Below are 22,968 nucleotides of genomic sequence, written 5' to 3'. Positions count from 1 at the left end.
AGGAGGCTTGGGCAAGTGTACCCAAGCCCCTGCAGTCCCCAAGCGGCGCAATCCTGGGGATCGCGCTGCTGCCTCCTCCCTGCCCCCGCCCCTTAAGGGGAAAGGGTTCAGGGCCCTCAGGCTGGGGCGTCGCAACACCCCAGTTTGCATACTACTGGACTAGACTTACAGCTCTCTGTTCTGTCTCATAGAGCCAGCAGTTAAAGCAGAAATGAAGTGCATACAGGTAGCACAACATGGTCTCAGCCAGTTCTGGCAGGCACTCTGTCTCTCTGTCTCTCTCTCTCTTGTACTGAGCTGTCTATATACTGGGCTTGGCTAGCAGCCTCTTAATGCTAGGAGTGCAGTGTAATTTTCCCACTGGCACGCTGAAGAAAACTGCTCTTTACCCTAGCTAAGCAGCAGTGTACAAAGTAGTCTTAAGACAGAACAGTCACTATATAATCTAAATATTCAGAAAGTTAATTCCAACTTTTAAAAAAACTACTTCCGCATTGTTATCATTAAGAAATGTTCTTTGTTCCTTAAGAGTTAGATACTCAATTCCCCTTCCACTCTCCTTTTTTGGAATTTTCAAACAATAAATGTTACATCTGCTAACACATAATAATAAATCCCTCCAAGGCTGCAATCCTATACATAATTACCTGGCAGTAAGCCCCCTTGAACTCAATGTGACTTACTTCTGAGTAGAAATGCCTAGGACTGCACTGTAGGTCTTATTAGCTAATATTATTAACATGGAACACAAAGAATTAAAAAGATCATAGTATATTTTAGTGGCTATATTTTAAGGTAATCTAATACACTATCATTAACAAAAATTAGAATATTCAACCATGTCGACTTTCATATAACAAAAAGTTTACAATCTTATTAACACAAACACACGTTTCATCTCTGACATGTTTTCCACATGAATCATCCGATACTGGAAACAAGCATTACATGGGAACTGCTGCTGAAAGATCTTCTCGCATCTGAAAGATATATACACAAAAAAATATAACTTACAGGTACAGCTGCCATTAGAGTTGGCTTCAGTGTGGAAACATCACCTTTACTTCCTTTCTTTATTTTAGAAGACTAAAAGAGAAGTGGAGAAAGTAACATGTTTATATTGTAACAGATAACACAACTAGGGGAAAAAATCCATGTTTGTGAACAAAACTGAACATGTACCAACCACTGTTACGATCTGATTATGAAAACAACCTACCTGATCACTTAACGTTTGAGGTGATGAATAGCCAATACAACATCCATGGGCCAGACAGACAAGTTCAGCACTTAACTCCAGAACGTGAGCAAGAGGCAAGTAACCAATGTAAGTGTCCTTCTCTCTGAAAAAAAGATTACAGTATAGTTGTGTCAAGTTGTGCCCACCAACTGCTAAGGCTGCAGCATCGTGATTTAAAGTCTGTCTTGCCGTAACAACTTGGCAATACTGGTATACTGACATATCTAACATCAGGAAAGGGGGGCAGAGACAGAATTACAACAGTGGCTCACCACTTGTTATGGTGAGCAAATTGTGAACTAAAGTTAAAAATGGGTTCCCACAGCGCCTCTTTCTCACAGAGCAAAATCTTCCCTCCCCCAATAAATGCAGTTAAGCAGTGGCAACACGAGTGTCTGCTGCAATTAAAGCTTGTGAGAGCTTTCTTTAAAATGCAGAACTCAAACACAAACATTATGCTCCCAATGTTATTTTTCTCCTATATCCACACACAATACAGTTTGAACAGAACATTTGAATCAAGTTGGGACTATCTCTACTTCGTTGCTAGTTTGTTTACAAGAATGTATATGGAACTTCATTTCTAGAGGCAACATGTTTCTGAATGCCACTTGTTGGATAAAAAACAGCACAAAATAGTTATTGCCTTGAAGGCCTGCTGGTGGGGTTTCCAGAGGCCATTGGCCACTAAGGGAAGCAAAATGCTTGACGAGATGAACCTATGATCTGACCCAGCGGGCTTCTCCTTACAACCTGAAGCCAAATGAAACTAGATAAAATCTTTCATCTTGAACACTCCCGAGGTTTTAATGATTTGCAAGATATTCTACAAAACTACCATTATAAATTAGCTTAGATTTTTGTGATAAAGAATGTATATTTTAATGACTCACCTCTGAAAATTTAACTTTAACTAGATTGTAAAGAAGCAACATAACTTATTTTAACGAATAACAAATGCAAAACAAAATAAAAACATTAAAACAGAGATCATTCTGACTACATACATTCCATAAATGGAAGAGTTTAGCAGATTATTTTTGTGTTCTAGAATAGAAACTAAGTTAAAGCTAGCTTTATACTTTCCCATATACTTTCTTAGAATCTCTTTGCTAATGTTAACGTAAACATTATTTCAGCAATTCTAGAACTGTAAGGAATACTATTTTTAGCTGTATTTGACACATACCCTAAGTTAGGAATCCTTTCAGCCATCCCAGTTATACCAGAAATCAGATTACAATGCGAGATCATAACTCCTTTTGGAACTCCTGTAGAACCGCTTGTGTACATAATCACAGCTATGTCCGAGGGTACAGGTTTTATCTTCTGTCTGCCGACTGGCACTTAAAAAAATTAATGAGCAAAACCATAAAATCAGCCAACACAAAGCCAAGTGAAACCAAGATTATTCTCTTCCTTTAACACAAAGGAACACATTCTAATCACTATTAAATAGTTTTTGATGTTCTCAATTGCTTTGTAAAAAATTTTAACGAGCTCTTACATGGAAAGAACTAACTATAGTTTCCTGCTTTTCTTTATTCTGAATTACTTTTAATCTATTGTTTGGAAGGAAGTATACCTTTCCCTCCCCACAACATGTTATCATCACCACACATATTATGAAGTCCAATCCTCTGTCAGATGCAGAAATCTTAATCCAAACTTGCATTGTAAGAGGACTATGCATCCTCATCTCCAATGAAGGACAACTCTGGATAAGCAACCTCAAGACCACCTCTAGGCAACCTTTCAGGCTCAAGTTTATTCACCAGGGGTGTCAAACATAAGGCCCATAGGCTGGATACAGCCCCCAGATGCTTTTGGGGCCCTGTGATAATTGGGCTCTCCCACACCCATCAGCTACTGAGCTGCAAAATGACACCTCAGCAGAAGTGGTACTGCTAAAATGATGGCCCACATGATAACTGGGCTGTCCCATATCTTGAAAATATGGTCAAGATTTGCAAATTTTCTCTTCTGTCATTTGCAGCTAATTAATCCCTAAATGAGAAAAAGTGCTTATTTCTGGTCATCACCTGCTTAACGATGTTAATTCCTGCTTAATGACACCACTGCCAGCCCTCAGCAGGCACCATGAATGCTACTCAGCTTGCTGTATGAAAATAGTTTGACACCCCTGCTTTAACCTCTTATAACCTCTATTTCTAGAAAACATTACACAGACAAAAAGGAGGATCAAACAGTGAAGTGTACATACTAGTTTCTGCTTTGGCCCCCATAGCTTGAACGGATGCCATAGTATGAACATTTACACCTTTGGGGAATTCTGACCATGTTGTTGGTTTGCCATCCACAGTAATAATATGGCGCAGTAGAGGAATCTGAGAAGCAATACTCTGTGAAGAGGAGCACATATACAAAGTTTGAAACTGTTCCTAGTTCAATGCTAAAGACTTTTATCTTCCCATCTTTTTCTTTTTGGACTTTACTGCCCTTAAAATTAACATACCTGTACAATAGAGGATATAGAGGCAACAAATTATTTATGCTGCTACGTATACATCAGTGATTTTCAACCTTTTTCATCTCACGGCACACTGACAAGGTGCTGAAATTGTCAAGGCACACCATCAGTTTTTTGACCATTGATAAGGCACACCATGCTGCTGGTAGGGGCCTCAAATCTTCTATTTGCCCTACTAATAAATGACCTTCCCCAAAGTCCTGCGGCACACCTATGGACCATCCATGGCACACCAGTATGCCATGGCACAGTGGTTGAAAATCACTGTTATACAAACTATTTCAACACAATGCTTGGAATAAAAATGTTACCAAGGGAGTTCAACAAACCTTCGTGTCATTGCTGAAAACTGTTTTAAGAGTCAGGAAGGGGGTCCAGCTCACAGCAGAGCACTAATATATTAATTAGTAAATCAACTAGGAACTTAAAACATTTGCCCCAAATTTACTTTTCACAATTTGTAGCTTCTTCCTAGAACAAAAAAAAATGTTCTGTTTTTGTTCCTGGGGGAAATTGCAACCTGAGCAGTGCCAGAGTCTTTTCCTCCAAAGCAAAAATTATCTTGGTGCACTTACTCAAAATCATCTAGCACCTAAGTTTCAAAAAACATTGCTAAAGCCAGGTTGACTGAAACACACATCATTATTGGCAAATTCCAGAGTGCAAATGAAGAGTTCCAAAAATCAATTTAAACTGACTTATTTTTAGAAGACATTTTAAAAAATTGTTACCATTGCTATAAAAAACATGGTTCTAAATTTCTTCTCAATATAGACTATAACAATGAAAAAAGTGCTTTTGTTTTTATTTTAATGCTTTCGTGAAGTAAATGCTACTATTCATCTCTGTGATATAAACTTTCAAAAAATGCAAACCCCTCTATAGTTCCTATAAACTTATGTTGGAATGATTTACCTTCCCTTAAAAACTAGATACTTATTGTATCAGTGCAACTAAAGCAAATCCGCTGGATTTTACTATGTTGTGGGATGGAAGAAACTGTCAAATCCTATGCTTTCCAGAGCCCAGGTCTGCTGTGCTACTGAAATGGTGACCACTGAAACCCATGGGGCTGGAAAGCAGTGCCAGGTCTCCTCAGGGTTAGGGAGCTTATGCTCCTTGACCCTGTGCAAGAGCCGGGCAGCCCCAATACGTTGGGTCTCCCAGGCCAGGAGATGGGTCAGGATATGGTGGCACAGCTTGCTGCCATCTCCGCACCCTTTCTGCCCTGCTCCCACCCCCTGCCCCACCCTTCCCTGCCCTGGAACGCCACTGCCACTCCACTCACTGTTCTGCTGCCCAGAGCTCCAGGAAGCATTCAACTGGCTTCTGTTCAGTGCTGATTCAACACCGGCTTGTGCTTAGTCAGCCTGGCAGTAAGTGTCGCAGGTGTGCCTTATGGCACATTTGAGACACTGAGCACCAGCACTGGGTCAGCATGGGCCCAATAGTATTGGGTCCTAAGTCCTCACAAACTAAAAGAAGTTATAGAAAGGCATGTCAAGAAAGATTGCCAGGAGGGGAAACAAAGGCAATAGGTAACAAGGAAAGAGATGATTGCAGGTAGGACCAGGGGGGCCTTTGAGGGCTCATATGAAGGAATAATTTCTGGGGCTACAATACGGCTATAGCTAGGTGAAAAGGAAGGAAATGGGTGAATACACCAGTCAAGCAAGTCTGGTCTTATAAGTTAAAGATTAGAATAATTTTTGACACTACCGGGAAAGATTTCCTAGTTCAAACAATAAGCTGGGAATGGAGCAAATTCGAATTTCAGTTGGTTTATTTTAAATATAAACAATTGCATTCCAGAATTTACAACATTCAGAGAGTTAATGGAATCTGAGGGAGTGGTCCATTGTAGAGGCTGCAAGCAGCTGCTCCAGGTCTCAGAAAGCCTCCTGGAGGTATCAAAAAAGTATTTCCAGTTTTCACCAAAACTGGAAGTGCCTTTCTGATACCTCTGGGGGGCTTCCTGAGACCTGGAAAGGCAGCGCGCAAATGTGACTCCTCCAGAAGTGACTGGAAAGAGCTTCTGGCTGCATCCAAGAAGACAGGCGAGACTCTCTAGCATGGGTTTGGAACCCACACTGGAGTCAAATCCATTGGTTTAACTACAATTACAATGACTTTTAAATCCTAAAAGTTAGTAAGTTTGTGGAATGCTTCAGTGCCTTATAAAGCAAGTGGCTGTACCTGTCGAATCACAAAACTGATACTGAAAGACTGAGAGATAGGTAGAACTTGCCCACAGTAACTGGAGAGCACCTTCAGTGACTGGACCACTGAAGGGCGACAAGTAGGGAGAGGGGTGCCTCTTGCCCATAGTAACTAGCCATGCTTCCTTTCACTGCTCATGGAACAGCTATGAGAGGAGGAAAGTCAACACATCTGTAACTAATATATACAAAAGAAGCCTACAGCAGCTATTGCAACCCATATGTGTACGACAGCTCTAAAGGAGAAATATAAAGATTTGTGCTGCTCTTCACCTCAACCACAATGCCTCTCCAAAAGCACTTCTGTGCCTCTGTTAGTAGCACAGAATAGAGAATTTAACCAGGTGTGAATTTTTATAGGAATAGCCACATCTGACAGAGCTCCCCTTTTATCCAACCCTTAGAGACACTTTTCAGGACATTTATCTGGCAACCTTTGGGCTCCTTTACTCTCCAGTCTGACTTCCTGTCCACCTCCTTCCTGCCATTAGCTCATAACACTCCTAATAATAGAATCCAGTCCTTTGAAGTAATTTTCCCTTTCCTTAGACTTTGTTTCTTCTGTTCTTTACCTCACTCCTCCAGTCTCCTCCACCTACTCTTTTGTTCAGATTCCTGTTCTTGTTAACTACCTGATCTGCTTTCTTTTCTCTAGCTGTTCTGCTTTGTGGTCCCTAAACCTTAGTTTTCTTATTCATTTGGTGGGGACCAATTCCCACCATGTTATCCAATCATTCTTGCTATCTTGTTCCCAAAACATCTCATGTCTCTAGTAGAGACTTCTGAATTCTCTCAACCACACTGACGTTTAACTGCAATTCACAAAAATGGAATGTTGCAAACTTTCTACAACATCACAGCAACTCTACCAGAAGGTCCCAGAGGCTAATCATGGCCAGTAAACACACTTACATGGGAATAAGTTCAATTGAATATACTGGAATCTACTTCTGGGTAAACATGTATATGATTGCACTGTTAATGAGCTACAATCCTAATTAGAATCATAGGGCCTCCAAAGTGCTTTTATAATTATGCTGCTACTAGGTTTCATACGCGTGCAGCAAGTCAGTATTTTAGCAGACGAAGCTTATATGTGAAATGAGTATTTAGTTGCCCTTTTAGGGCAAAAAACTTCATATCAGGCATGATTTCTCCACGTTTGGTTCAGCTGCAAGTAGTAGATAATAATGCTTCCCTGTTTCTTTTAAAAAAATTTACTGCCATTTTCCTCCATGCTTTTTTGGTGTTTATGCTATATAAATCAGTGTCCATGACATTTAACAAGGTTAAATCAAATAGATTGCTGTCACAAATTCATGGCAGTAATCTTTTTGATTTAACCTTGTAAAATTTACTTTATATAAGCTACATATAAGTTATGTATAACATATAAAAAGTAAAACTGAAAATAGTATAAAAACTTTACAAGAAACTTGAATGCATCCTGTAATGTATAGCGTAAGACACTACTCATGCATTAATTAAATGTGATGCTTAAACAAGCTCAAGCTGCAACCCCCGGAACACTTACCTCAAAGTAAGCTTCACTGAACACAGTGGAACTTACTCTTTACACATAGGATTATGCTGTTAACAGTCTTTTATGTAAGCTATAGGAACATGCAAGTCAGTTGCACTTCGTATTTTTGTGTTCTTACATTATAACTAAATCTGTAGATGCAAGGACGAGGGAAGAGGAATAATAAATTGTATTATATCACATTTTCTCCACAATATTAAACAAAGCCCTTTGCATATATGCATTCAATTTATCCAGACAAGATTAGTTACCTTCAATTTTGTCTGCATCAGCTCTTTGCTAGTAATAATGGTTTTCACTCCAGTTTCATTTAACCCATGTACTATTGCAGGGCCTCCTAGAGTGGCATAAAGCGTAACAACTGGACAAAAAATATAAAAATGCATAATGAATTTTCTACTATAACCATTCAGGATATCAAAACATACACGGCATGCTGAAAATGCTAGTTTAGCAGACACCCACATTGACTACAATATTTGGAACATTTGGAACAGAAAATGCATAAGGTGTTTTGGTTTCACCATTTGTACCCATTTCACCAGTAAAACTGACGTCTTCCCTCTCCAAATCTTACAGCAGTTACATAGAAGGAACATATTGTGGAGCTAGAACTTTTCCACTTTGGTTGTGGAATAAGAATGGATAAGCACTACATATAGCAGAATGAAGGCAAAACATAAAAGAACTTTAACATGAGATACTACATATCATTCACCTCCTGCTTCATGCTATGACAGAAGAATAAGAATTGTAATTACTGAAAGGGAAAAAAGTAAATAGGAACCACTGTTCCTATATTCTATAGCCATAGAACTCAGGGCATTACTGAAAACTACTTCCATTCCCAGAAAAAGTCTGCTGGCACTGTTTACTCCCCAGGTCTCAAAAACTGCTTTACAACACTTTTATGACACCCAGCACCAGTGCTGTGGCCACAGTGTCAGCGTTCTCAGAGCACAAGGCTGGGCTGTTAGGTTAGGATACGACCCATTAACATTTACAGAGAACAAAAAATTATGGATAGTCACTAAATCTAAAAAAAAATTATTTTGTGAATGTTTAAAAGGTTCCAAAAAGGGAACACGCAAAGAGTTGCACACTGATTATGTTCATTTTAGGCATCATCCTCCTTCCCATAAGTAATCAGCACTAATAAAACTGACAGCACAATTAACTGCTGGCAAGATGGATCCTTACCTAGCACTGTGCATGCAAGCAACTCACTGCTGCACACAAGGATATCTCAGAGTTAGGGCACAATCCTAACCTGAGCTGGTACAGCCAGGCTGCAGTGGCCTGTGCTGCATCTAGTGCAGGTTAGGTGAATAAGATCTGTGCCAGCTGCACCCTCCCACCACCCTCTCCCACCCCCAGCACCACCTCAGAGCAAACTCTCCTCTTCCGGGCTTCTGCGCCGGACCAGCCAACTCCCAAGTCATCTCAAACGTGCCTGTACAGTGGGCCTGTAACAGCTCAAATCCACATTAGGACTGTGCTGCCCAAGTTCTTTTCAATAAAATTCAGTCAAGCTCTTTGACCTAAGAGTTAATGAATGTCTATTTGGCCATAACTATGTCATAAGAATTGGAGAGTTGCTCTTAAAGACAATCCCACATTTCTGTGGCAAATGACTCATTTGCATGGTTGTGGCTTTTCAAATAATGATGTAACTAAAATATTGATCTAAATAGATTAATCTTATGCTGCATAGCTATTAGAACATAAATCATATTAAAGCATTTCATAAATCTGATGCAAGTATTTAAGAATTATCAGTATCATAATCAAGAAATCAAAACCATGCAGCCTAATCCAAAACTAAGTGCTATGGGACACTTACTTGACCCCAAGTAGGTACTCACAAGACCTACAGTCAGATACTGGCATTAACAATGGACTTTGGCACTGCTAATGATCAAGTTATTAGATTAAGGGTGCAATCCTAACCCCTTATGTCAGTGCTTTCCAGCACTGACTTAAGGGCGATGCTGCTCTGAGGTAAGGGAACAAACATTCCCTTACTTTGAGGAGGCCTCCGTGAGTGACACCCAGGATGCAGCACACGTCCCACTGGCACCACTTGCCAGTACTGGAAAGTACTGGCATAAGGGGTTAGGATTGCGCCCGAAATGTATTTCTTGGAATGAATGACTTCAAAACACTAAAAAAACCCGCAAGCAATTTCCTTTTAAAAGTCAAAAACTAGGCTGCTGAATTTCATTTAAGAAGGCTATTTAACCAGGACCTGAATTTCAAATTGTTACAGAGTGAACACACAAGTCAATTGTTTTCTTTAATTTGGTGGGAGCAAAGTACAAAAGACTGCTTTTTATTCATTCCCATGTGCTCTCTCCACTTAGTCCAGTGACCCCTGTTATATAAACTTAAGATTCCCTAAGACAGCTCTCAGCAAACTGTGGAAGAAAAAGTTTAACCTTCCAAATAATTGATATTAGTCACCTACAAAGAGAGAATAAAATGAAGTGAAAAATAATCTAGCAGTTCATCAAGTCAAGAAGGTTGTCCAGTTTACAAAATGCTACACTGACGTAATGGAGGGAAAAAAAGAAAGCAAGCTTACAGCAGCTGCAAGCTATTATCATGCAGTCTGAACTACAGTTGTCACTGAATATTGTGCACAACACTTTCTCATGAAGAGACAGAATCCGATGAAGTATTAGTAGTATTGCAAATGGATATAACGGAAACCTTTCAGGTGTATAATTGCTATTTCCTAGTAGAGTTCCAAGAAAAAAAAAACCCTTCTGTTGAGTGTGAAACTGGGTTCAAGTAATGTATACTTTATGATCCATCACATAGCAAAGGCCCTTTTTTCTTATTAAGCTAATTTGTTTTCTGGCTCAGAACAAGATGCTGGTTTTACAGCCCAATCCTATGCATGTCTACTCAGAAGTAAGTCCCATTAGAGTCAATGGGGCTTACTCCCAGGAAAGTGTGGATAGGATTGGGCTGTTAGTCTTTAAAGATCAAAATGACCTGGTACCAAAATAACTCTGGAACCGCCTCCTCCTGTATGAACCTACCTAAGAGTGCCAAACTATTTCAGGGGTCCTCAACCATGTTCCCCCACCATAAGAAGCAAGGCACGTGGACACAAGAGAGGCTGCTTTCTTAGTAATGGCACCCAGCCTAAGAAACACTCCAAGGAACTTTTGGGAGAGTGGTGAAACCTGTTTCAGTATGCTTTTACTTAAATTTGTCTCTACATGCTAGTTGCTTGAAACTGATGTTTCATGTATTCATAACAATAATTTTTAAATTTATATCCGTAGTTTCTGTTAATATTGTTTGAATTGTTATTTGCCTTAGGTACAAGTCCATTATAGAAAAGTGCAATATAAATAGGAATAAATAAATACAGATTTAAAAAAACTATGCAACAAACAGATCCATGATTTCAATGTATCTGAAGAAAGTTTAAAGGGAAATACTGCCCATGCTTATTCTGGACAGTGGTCTTTCATTTATCTCAGGTGAATAAAATTGTATTTGGTGCATTAACAATACTCTTGTGGCAGAAATTCAGGGCACTCCTCTTTAAATATGTACAAAAGATAACAAATCAAATGAAGAACCTCCTTGAAATATTAAAAATAAAATTTTTGTGCAGTTTCATGTATATTTTAGAAATATATCATTCTGAACCCACATTAACAAAAATAAACATCGTAAGATTAGTACCAACACACAGCAAATTTTGGAAAGGTACTATTTGTCAAAAGCTGCAATAGCAAACACTTTTTTTATGAAGTTAAATATTTAATTCATCATATTTCACTGACTACAGGTCAACTTTTAGTAATGACTACGTGAAAAACATGCAATAAATATTACCATCTGCCAGCAAATAAGTCAGCCAAGTTCATTCATTTGAGATCACCAAATGCTGTGTCATGCTGTGAGCTGAAGCACGTCTCAGAACTTGAAACGTCCAACTATTAATCCCACTATCTCTGTTCCTTCCTGATGCAAATACAGTACAAGCTTTTCTGATTCGAATACAAGTTTTTCTATACCTGATGTTACATATTTCACTATGTTTTCATGTTAAAGATGAAAGCATCTTGAAAATATTTACCAATGGATTTTTTAAAAATGAGTTTAATATTTCTGAAAGTGTTTTTTCTATGAGCTTTCAGGTTCTAGATTTTAAATCCTTTTAAAATCATGAGAATTAAAACGGGGAAAATGTTCTGTCTTGCAATATAATTTATTCCTCCATGGCTGTCGTTTCTGCAATTCTCTGGACACCACTGGCCTGGTTCAGACCATGGTTTGTGAGGTGAATGAGCTTTGCTCCTACACATTCACTTCTACCTCTCAGGCAGCCCAATCCTAAGCCCTGGCAGCAACCAGAGGAGCAGTGACACCGAAATGGCCGTCACTGCATCTTATGGGACTGGGGCAGCTGCTGGAGTCTCCTCGGGGTAAGTGAACATTTGCAGAGGAAGGAACATTTGCAAGAATCTTAATTATAATCACAGTAATTTAGGAATACTATTTAAAACAGTTATATCCTGCCTCTCTTTGCATAAGAGTGGGATGCCCAAGGCAGACTCTAGCAGCTGTCATTTATAATAAATACATTAAAGTGATAGGAAAACCTCAACAGTGAGTTTGGAAAGAACAGACATAATGTTGATATTGCCAGAGAACATTACTTACGATGGAAGTTATTCATGAAGCAAGCTTGGGCAGCAATCATCCATTCTGCTCTAGTTTCACAGAAGATGGCAATGTTAGTCTTTGGTTGTTGTCCCAACACAGCTAATCCATTTCCAAAATCATTCGCTTTACTGTAAACATCTTCATAAGAAAGCCAGTTATACTTTCCAAGGATGACCTGATAAAAATATAGAAACCGAGTCTAACATATATAACTACCGTTGCAAACATCCTTTCCTTGTAACTCAAATCTTTCCTTCCCCATTATCAATATTTAGATTGTAAGGTCCATGGAAGGTAATATATCCAAAATTATACGGTCTTCTGGATATATTACTCTAATGCAATCTTTCCATATATGACATTTTAAAAAGAAGCGTAATGAACTATTTTTTGTATCTCACTAGTTCAGTGAATTAATTTGTTACACAAAACAATGTGAATTATCAATAAGAGCCCTTCAAGAATAATCCTAATTCAGTAGCTCTGTACTTCAGGCTGCTCCTGAAGCAAGTCCCAAGCCAATTGCATTGAAATCAGCCTTGTTTCAAAATTTTTAGGTGGGTCATAAGATCTATGCACTTTAAAATAATCAAATATCTTTTATAACCAGAAGGTTTTGCAATTTAAAACCAGAAGTGGCTTCCGATTGCTTTTTCTTTTTTAACACTTACAGAGGCTTGGGGAACAGCCCTACAGAGGTGTCCATGGGCTTCCTGCATGCCCAGGAGGCAAGTATGAAAAAACCCCTTCATCCCTGGCAGCAATGCAATTCTGGGGACCATGCTGCTGCCATCTGCAGGGCATTCCCTTAATTTTGGAAATCAACATTATGGAGAAATAATGTTAAAAATTCTCAGAGTGCAATCCTATAAGCTCACTGCTCCAGTGGAAGTGTTGCACATTTAACACCTTACAAGTAAGCAGCACCAGCAGAACAGCCTGCGCCTCCCCGCCAGCACCACATTTGGCACCACCACCCCCCGGCACAAGCAGGTAAGGCACCAAGTGACACAAGGGTGTGGAGAGGGTAGCAGGGAGGAGGTATTTCTGGGTGGGGGAGAGCAGAATGGGGGTTGAATCCGGCAAGTCCTCCTCCACCATACACTCATCCTCTTCCTAGGCCTGGGATCAGCAACCTGTGCTTTTAGAGCCGCATGCGGCTCTTTCAGCCATCTGCTCTGGCTCCTGCAGGCTGGGATTTAAAGGGGCAGGACGGGCGGCCGCTGCTCTGGCTCCTGCAGGCTGGGATTTAAAGGGGCAGGACAGGCAGCTGCTGCTTTCCCCTTGGGCGGAGGGGGAGATTGTTTTGTGCAGGATGGGCTGCTGCTGCTTTCCCCTTGGGGGAGCGGGAGATTGTTTTGTGCTGCAGGGGAGGGAAAGGGGGGCTTGGCCACTCCTGTCTGGGAAGATGGTGTGCTGGGGCTTCGCCTGCTCCCGTAATGCACTGTGCGCCCTCTACGTCCTGTATATGGTGAGTGTGGCTGACAGCAGCCAAGCTCCCCTCCTGGCTTCCTGCCACCCTGAGTGTGGCTGGCAAGGGGTGGGGGCGCCAGGCGGGTGGGCTTCCAGTGGGGGGTCGGTGGGGGGCGCAGAGGCAGGAGGGGGAGCCCAGGCAGGGCTGCCTGGGTGGGGGGAGGCAGGGGCAGCTCCCAGGAGAGGGCAGAAGGTGCCTGCAGTCCCCTTGTGGGCATCTCCTGTGCACACAGCTGTGGGGTGGGGCTTGGCACCGTGAGGCAATGGGGATGACCTCACTTTTGTCTTGTAGGGCAATAGGTGAGGCAGAGCAGTGGGAGAGGGGGAGAGTGTTGACTTTACAAGGGTGGGTGGGTGGGGAAGAGGGAGGCTGTGGAAGGGCTGCCTGTGTAACTCCATCTTTACCTTGCTTTTCTGGGGTGCCATGGGGAGCAGGAGGGCAGAGTTGGGGCTGTGGGAGCATTAGAAAGGGGTGCTCTTTCAGGAGCAAGAAAGATGGGGGTTGACCTGGGGAAAATGAAGAGTGCTAAATTCAAGGGTGCCGTCTTAGCATGCACCGCCCCAGTGTATGCCCAGGGTGACCAGAGGTCCTCTTTTTCCAGGACATGTCCTATTTTTTAGCCCCATGCCCTGGAAAAGAACTTAAATGTCCTGCTTTTCCCTGTGAGCAGGCAACGCATCCCCTCTTGTATATATAAATTATATGTAATACAGTTTTAAATTCAATAATAAGTAATTTTAAATTAGGCACATGAGATCAATAATACAATATATAATAAATATATAATCTATATATTGACCAATATATAATCAATATAGATGAGTGTTTTTAGCTTTTATTTTGTGGTCCTACATTTTTCTTCAATATCCTACATTTTGGGGTGACTTGTCGTCTTTTATTGTTATGACATCTGGTTACCCTGTGTGTGCCTCAGAGTGCCGTCTCAGGGCCCAATCCTATCCAGTTTTCCAGTGTCGGTGCAGCCATTCTAATGGGGCATGCACTGCATCTTGTAGTGGGGAGTCAGTCACAGAGGCCTCCTCAAGGTATGAGAACATTTGTTTCCTTAAGTCTGGGCTGCATCAGTGGTGGAAAGTTAGATAGGATTGGGCCCTCAGTCAAGATATATCTATCTTGACAATAAGTATATTGTCTGGTTAGCACAGGAAGGGGCGCTTGCAGCAGATCATAAAGGTAAAAAAAAACTATATATGCAGTGTTATCTTCATTTTAGATGTCAAAAGGGTTCTGTGGTTCCTGAGATTTTCTTTTCTCCGGAAAACAGGTCCAAATGGCTCTTTGAATGTTTAAGGTTGCCGACCCCTGTCCTAGGCCAAGCAGCCCTATACTGGGCCACTCTGACTTCTACCAGCTAAATACCTGGCAGAGATCTGACTAGCCCCATAGGGCTAGATGAGGAGTTGGATAAGGAAAAATATATCCCCGGAGACCTCTAGCTGGCTCCCAAGTAGTGCTGGATACAGTGTAGGCCAGGCAGCCTGGCTGCACCACCACTAGTTAGGATTGGGCTGCCCATGGTTTTGCAGTTTGCAGCCTAAAAGAACAAACTAATTTCTTTAGATTTTAGTCAGTCTTCACTAGCTGTTATTAACTTCAAACAGGTAAAGGAGAAAATAAATACAAATTTGATTCATCAGAAATTATGCAATAGAAAACTAAAAAGATCTAACAGGTTTTTATAGCATGCAATGACAACACTTTCTACAGACAAGACTGTCCAATACTGCCACCACATGGAACAAAATAAAATAGATGCAAGCATGCCAACTATTGCATCACAACTTTTCTCAAATAACTTAGCAGCATGCACTATGTATCTTAAACAGCTTGGGGTTTCCTTGCTTCTAAATTGCTGTAGTACTGCTTGCATTTTTAGTTGTGTATTGCCTTCAGAAAAAAAAATGGATTGCAAGTTCTTTACCTTTACAACTAAGCTATCATCTGTCACATTAATTCGAATTTGGACCCAGGAGGATGGGAGCAGTAAAGGAAGAAGAGAGTACAGTGGTACCTCGCATAACGAATGCCCCGCGCACCGAAAAACCCGCATAACGAAAGCGTTTTTGCAGTTTTGTCCGGTGACTCGCAAGACGAATTTTCTATGGCCGTGCTTCGCATAACAAATTTTTTTTATGACCATGCTTCGCATAACGAATTTTTAAAATTAAAAAGTTGAAGTTTTGTGCTTGAAATTTTTGAAATCCTCAGTACAGTATGTATGCCTTTAAAGAGCACTTAATAAACACTTTGTAAACCAAATTTGACTTTGTTCTGACTTTTCTTGCCCATAGGAACGCATTAATTAAATTTCAATGCATTCCTATGGGAAAACGCGATTCGCATAACGAAAAATTCGCATAACGACTTGCAGAACGGATTAATTTCGTTATGTGAGGCACCACTGTATATGTGTTTTCTAGTTAGCTGCTCCATCCCCTCTGTCAGGGATCAGGCACAGGGATCACATGGGTGGGTTCTATTACTCTTTCCCCACCCCATGAAATAAACTGCTGAAAGAACAAGATCAGCTCCTTCAGGGAGAGCTCCAGCAGATTTTTTCTCCCTCACCTGCATTGGTCCTATCCAAGCTGCTATGCAAAAAGAGCAATGAACTAGAACTCTCATCCTCCTTTCCTACAGGTTCCAGCATTAGGCACACAGAGAAGCTGCAGAAGAAAAGGCAGAGTTCTGCAGCTACTGATTTTTCAAGATACACTATACAGTAAAATTCTAATGGTCCAGCATCCAATTGTACAAGACTCCCAATAGTATAGCATCAAAATAACAAGAGGCTAGCAAACAAGCTTCAGCAAAAAATGAAGTTCTTAATCGTTTTAAGTGATTAACCTCTGTTGCACTAAATGGCAAGGGGGCATGAATTAAGCACCAGTGCCTCTCTTCCAAAATGAAGCTTAGCTCTGCTTTTCCTTCCCCAGTTTATGGGGCCTCCTGATAAGAATTTTGCGTGATGCTTTCCTAAACCACACTCTGGCCCTCTGGCCCAGGCTCCTTGGCTACCATGAAGCTGCAAAGGCACTGGGTAAGCACTGGGTGCACATTCCAGATGAATTGACTGCTAAAGGCAGCAGGCCCTTGCAGGTCTCAAGGACCGGGCCTTGCTTGGAAGCTCTCATATTTGGGCAGATTGTTGAAACAGGGTGTGGCCAGGTGAGGCAGCTGGGTGCGCTCCAGCGCCAGCAACTGGACAAAGCATGGTGTGCCCAATGTCTCTATTGCCCTGGCTCTGCCAATACCTCCTGATAGTCTAGCATATCCAATAATTCAGCACCATGTAGGTTTCAAACGTGCTGAATTATCAGAAACTTACTGTATTTAGAAAACCAATGACAATCATATTATAAATGGAAGTAAGTGCAACTAAATGGTTGATTAAGGCTGCAATCCTATCCACACTTTCCTGGGATTTGGCCCCATTTAACACAATGGGACTTCTGAGCAGACATGCATAGGATTGTGCTGTTAAATACTAGTGGTTTGGACTGCACTGTAGATAAAAAACAATAATGCTTCCCAGTATCAAATGTCCTCAAGTGAATAAGCCCAATGGTTTTAAGCAAAACATTTTTTTTTATTTTTAGAAAAAGGAAAATAAGCAGATCTGTTCCTACATTTCTTGGCTCTCTGATAATTTAGTTACTTACGTAATAGAATAGTCTAAAACTTCCTAATACTTAACATTTATCCTATTAATTATGCTTACAAAAGAAATTTATGATGTAGCAAAAATGCTAATCTGCGTTCACAGTTCGTAAGCAGTAACAACTTGTTTTCAATGATTCTTCAACAAAACCAGAATGAAAGTCATGCACATTTATATATCATGACAGCTCATAAACAAGGTCCCACACATTTTGCCAGGGCTCACTAACCAGTCATTATTTGTGGTTCAACCACCATCACCCTTGACCCCTCCTCTCTGTCAAGTTCACTGGCAGGAGGAGAGAAGCCAGGGGAGTAGAGGAGTCTCTTCTCTCACAGAGATGAAGAAAGAGAAGCTAAGAGCTCCACAAAGCACTCACTTCCAGGTCCTATTAAGTCTCCAGCTACACAGCAAGAGCTACAGACAAGAGCTACAGGTACAGCTATAGGAACTGATATGAATATTTAGATAAAAGCAGCACTAAAGGTTCCCTTTCAATGTAGTGTTTTGACATAAAGATGGCCTCTAAGAGCAATACATAGTAAGCATTGTGGAAACAAGATGCTCTTGTCCCTTCTCAATATAAGCATTGCAATCGCGCTGACAGGATTTCAAGTAACATTTCACTCCCTGTCTAGATTACACAATTTGTCAGACATACAAAAAAAAAAAAGGCAAGACTGTGATTGGGCAGTTAGAAGGAATAATTGGCCAGAAAATGAAAATAAAATGGATGCAGATTTCTTAACAGTGCAATTCTATACTAACTGACTTTGAAGCAAGTCCCAGTGCATGCAGTGGTGAGGATAAACTAGTAAGAATATTTAGGATTACATTCTTTTAGAGATTAAAGGACATGTTTGTTATATGCACCCTGTCAGAACTCAAGCAGAGGTTTTGGGCTCATGAGAATAAAGGTTGTATCTGATCATCCACAGATTTTTCATACAGGAATTTGACTCAACGTGGGTTCCCTGATCCTCATTGAGCCTGAATTAGGCCCAACCTGTAGCCCTCTAAATGCAACCAAAGCAGAGCTCCAAAAACAGGAAGATTTTTCAGAAGTTCCAAGGCCTTATAAGTCATTCTGAGGGCTGTGGAGGCCACATGCACCCACCCTGCCAATCAGAATGCCCTCAGGACATGACTGGAACTTGGAGGGCTACAGATGCCAAGACCTGCTGATTTCATTATCAACAGGTTTCCGTATCCGTGGGGTGTCTGGGAGCAGATCCCCCGCAGATACCAAGGTACCACCTGGATAATGATCCTTATTTCAAGACTTCAGTATTACAGATACAGTGTTGAGCTTTTGACTAGTAAATCTCCAGGGCCTTTAAAAGGCTGCATGCAAGGCAGAAATTGACAACAACATCTTCCACTTCTGTATCTTCATGCCAGGGAACAATGTACGGGAGGGGGGCCCGTATCCACAGATCCCATATCCGCTGTTTCAGTTAACAATGGATAGGGTCATCCCCCCCTGCACTCCCACGCTCCTGTGCCTTTACTTCCTTGAAGACAGGCCTCTCTCACCACCGTATTTCCACCAAATTGAATTTCTGCTTGTAACAAGGCATTTAAAAGCACCACAATCCAGTTAGAAAGAAAGGTGCAAACCTAGCCTGAAAACAAAGTGTCATCTCTATCTAGTTTTTGTATCTTTTGTGGGTGGAGGGTGCAACAAGAGTTTCTAATCTTGCCTGACTACTTTGAAATTTCACATTAATCCCTACATATTTCCACAGCTGTCTGCCCAAAAAAAATTCCATATTTCTGAAAGTGGAGAATTCCTCTATCAAGCACTAGATGCCCCCATCACATTTAGACAACAGTCCACTGCTTCATGACACCTGGAGATATCAAGAAGTGTACACCAATCCTTTTCCTCAAAATGAGTTGAAAGGTGACAGAAAAGGCTACAGGACTCGAGATGAAAAATATCTGCCATACCCAGTATTGAGATCTTCTCCCCACTCCAAGTTTTTGACAATGTACAGACAATGTGGTAAGAGGCACTTTTTCAAGTGGGTGCTCCTTTTTTTAGCAGGGGGAGAGTAACTGGCCCATCTCAGCCCAGCAGTGTCTGTTCTAGTGGCTGTCTACTGGTATTCCTTTGCATCTTTTTAGATTGTGAGCCCTTTTGGGATAGGGAGCCATTTAGTTATTTGATTTTTCTCTGTAAACCGCTTTGTGAACTTTTAGTTGAAAAGCGGTATATAAATACTGTTAATAATAATAATAATAATAATAATAATAATAATAATAATAATAATGTGGAGGGAGGCGTTAAAGAGTGACCATTGTGTTAGGTAGTGGTCATCACTGCAGGGGAGGCAGCTGCTCCAGATGACCTAGCAACAGGATTTGCGGGCTCAGGAAAACAATACACTATAATCACAAGATCTTCTATTAAACATAAAGTTAGACTGAAAATCCATATCCACAGTCCTTGCTATGTCATACATGTGGCTTATAGATACCCTCCAGGATTTAAAACTCATTGCCATTCTGTACTTCTTGGCCCTTCAGCATCCTTTAAGTAACATAAAGGATACAAATCAATTGCCTTTAGAGGTGCCTGGTTACTTACAACAGAGCCCCTTTCAAGGGCAATCCATTAAGTATCTAGAGCAGGGGTGCCCAAACCCCGGCCCTGGGGCCACATGTAGCCCTCATGGCCTCTCAATGTGGCCCTCTGGGAGCCCCCAGTCTCCAATGAGCCTCTGGCCCTCCAGAGATTTGTTGCAGCCCGCACTGGCCCAACACAACTGCTCTCAGCGTGCAGGCAACTGTTTGACCTCTTTGTGTGAGCTGTGGGATGAGGGCTTCCTCCACTGCTTGCTGTTTCATGTCTGTGATGCAGTAGCTGCAGCAAATGAAAGGCCAGCCTTGCTTTGTGCAAGGCCTTTTATAGGCCTTGAACTATTGCAAGACCTTCACTCATTCATATTTCATCTTTAATATATTCATTTATGTAAACTTAAGTAAATTTATTCAAATTTTAAATGTAAATTAATTCTTTCTTTCCCCGGCCCCTGAAGCAGTGTCAGAGAGATGATGTGGCCCTCCTGCCAAAAACTTTGGACACCCCTGATCTAGAGTCATTCCAAATCTTGAGATCAATCAATTCGAGGAGGACTAAATGTCAAGCCCACCTAACATTTCTGTACCTACCACAGCAATAACTAGTTATGGGGAGCTGGACTACCAAACAGGAAGACTGAGAAGCAACCATCACATATAAGGATGGATGCAAATATACTAGCTATCTGTTCCTTGACCCAGGAAGTAGTTCTGGAATATGCATGCTGTGTTTCACAAATAGGTCTCTCTCTGGTATAGCATAATCTATTAATTTATAACCAGCATTTAGGATGAAGCCTATCCATTCATATGTGGGAGAACTTCTGCTGTCTTCTGAAACTTTCAGTTTGGCAGACAGGTGTTAAATCTTCCAGAAAATTCATGCAAGATTATTTTCTCTCCATGGATTAACATATACTGCCTAAGCTGCTTAAGGTACTTCCTACACAATGGGGAATGTCAAATTATAAAAGTTTAAACCTCTGTCCCCTTTAAAGTTACATTAAAGGAACATTACAGTTAAAAGATAAACAGAGGAGCAATATACCTTTTTAAAAACTTTTCCGGATGGCTGGATTTCATCTTCCTCCTTCAGGATTTCCCGTGTTCCTAGGAGTGGTCGGTCCTTAAATTTACTTTTAGCATACTTGAAAGCTTTGTCAAGAGTATCGCATCCAGGATATAACACAGATGCTAAGCAATGTAAACTGTTCACAGATCTGTATGAGCTACCTGGTTTGCCATCCACAGGACTTGCTTTTACTTGCTTTGCCTTTGCTCTGGCATATCTTGATCCAGAAAATATATACCATGGAATAAAGGTAAGAAGTGTGTACACCAGGATTACAAAGTTTATAACATGAAGAAAGACTGAATTGATATTATGTTTTAACTTCATTTCATCCATCTGTGAAGAATGCCAAGCAGCCTTGAATAGCTTACAAGTATATCACACAAAGATCAATGAAGTCCTGAAACAAACAAAAAGAAAAAAAAATATATATATATACCACCACATTTTGGTAATACTTAATATTATGATAAGAAATAATCTTATGTACTTATATAGGCTTTTGGGCTAAAAACCACAGTCCTTTAAAGAAAAGAAGGATTTTATATATCATATAAAGTAACATATTAATAAAACATATTTTTATATGTTAGGTATTGGAAGGAGTCTAGAAGATTGATATAAACAGGAATGGTAGAAATGATGATATACAAAGTATAAAAAGTATATATAGTATATGTATAATATATTTTCTATTTTTTCTTATTTGTCCATTTTATTTTCTCCCTTATCTTTTAAGTTAATGAGGGGTAAAAGTAGAAGAATAGTAGATTAGGAATGTAGAATGATGTATTAAATAATTTGGTAGATGGTGTCTTGCAACCTCTGCTGTTTGTGGTGTATGTGTTTGAAGTGTATGTTTGTGTGTATTAATAAAAAAATTAAAAAAAATTGAAACTGAAATTGAAATTGATTTATAAGCATAAAGCCAACAGAAACAGAGAAGGGCTATCGTAAAAACGTCAAGCACAGCTTTCAAGAATGAGGCCCCAGGTCTAGCATCTTCAATAAAGAAATGCCATAGCTAAGGAAGTTCATGAGACTCTGAACTTCAGTTTTGGGGTCAGCTGTCAATCTGAAATGACAATAGAGCCCCAGGATCTGAAGTTTATAACTGTTTTAAGATGGAGCACAGGAGACTTTATGTTAACTGAATACAATTAGCTACTGCTGGGTGAGAGACAGAGGATTGCAGGAAAAAGAAACTAGACTCTGGTACAGTTCAGATGTTACAAATCCAATCCCTAAGAACTGTTTAAGAGATTCAAGAACACACCATAGGCTCACCTGTTTCCTCTTCTGGGTTCCCTCCTCTATTTCCTGATCATAGTTTGAGCCACTTCAAATGACAGGAAATCATTCACCACTTTGTTCTTCTAATCCTCCCAAAGTTGCATGCTCCCTTCTTGTATCCATAAAAGAACCATAATAGCAACATCCTGATTTATTTAAAAACTATGACTCATGCAAAGCCAGGAACAGTGGTTTAACTCTGACTTCCAAACAAGGTGAAACTCAGGTTCACATCCTGATTTTGTAAATGTTAAATCATGGTTCCTAGTATTTCATGAGCCATTGCTTCAATAAACCAAGATGTTGATGTCATGGCTCTGACAGATCAGATGAGGGAGTGCACAGGTTTAGAAGAGTTAGAAGCCACATGCACTAGCAGAAAACTGCTTTTGCATTTTGTCTGACCTGCCAACTGCCATGGTATCTGACTTGGCAAAATACTATTAGCGAGCTGCCTGCGTACTATGATTTAAAGTAAACTGGTAAACAATGGTTTGCAAATAACTTATCCCATTGGTTTCAATAGGTCCTAATTGTGATTTTCTCCAGAATGTGGACAATTCTTCACCTACCCCCACCCCACAAGTGGAAAGCTGCAAGCATTTATACTCACAGTCATTTGAATGAATCATTACTTTAAATGTTGATGATGAGGTTCACTATTAGAGGTACATGC

The 22,968-nt window shown here is 40.5% G+C and overlaps 1 protein-coding gene across 2 annotated transcripts in view; it reads right to left on the bottom strand.

Moving 5' to 3' along the window:
- ACSL3 (acyl-CoA synthetase long chain family member 3) overlaps positions 1-22,968 on the bottom strand; it is a 61,106-nt gene that overhangs the window by 17,073 nt on the left and 21,065 nt on the right. For both annotated transcript variants that reach the window (XM_066621222.1, XM_066621223.1), the window contains exons 5-11: positions 20,976-21,399; positions 12,183-12,360; positions 7,745-7,854; positions 3,465-3,603; positions 2,430-2,586; positions 1,220-1,343; positions 1,015-1,086 (exon numbers count right to left, since the gene is read on the bottom strand). In XM_066621222.1, the coding sequence (XP_066477319.1) occupies positions 1,015-1,086; positions 1,220-1,343; positions 2,430-2,586; positions 3,465-3,603; positions 7,745-7,854; positions 12,183-12,360; positions 20,976-21,335 (1,140 nt within the window). In that variant the 5' untranslated portion in view covers positions 21,336-21,399. The remainder of the gene's footprint in view (positions 1-1,014; positions 1,087-1,219; positions 1,344-2,429; positions 2,587-3,464; positions 3,604-7,744; positions 7,855-12,182; positions 12,361-20,975; positions 21,400-22,968) is intronic.

Source organism: Tiliqua scincoides, chromosome 3 (assembly GCF_035046505.1).
Source record: "Tiliqua scincoides isolate rTilSci1 chromosome 3, rTilSci1.hap2, whole genome shotgun sequence".
NCBI lineage: Eukaryota > Metazoa > Chordata > Lepidosauria > Squamata > Scincidae > Tiliqua > Tiliqua scincoides.
Note: the sequence above shows the minus strand (reverse complement) of the source record. Positions and strands in the feature narration are given on the sequence as shown.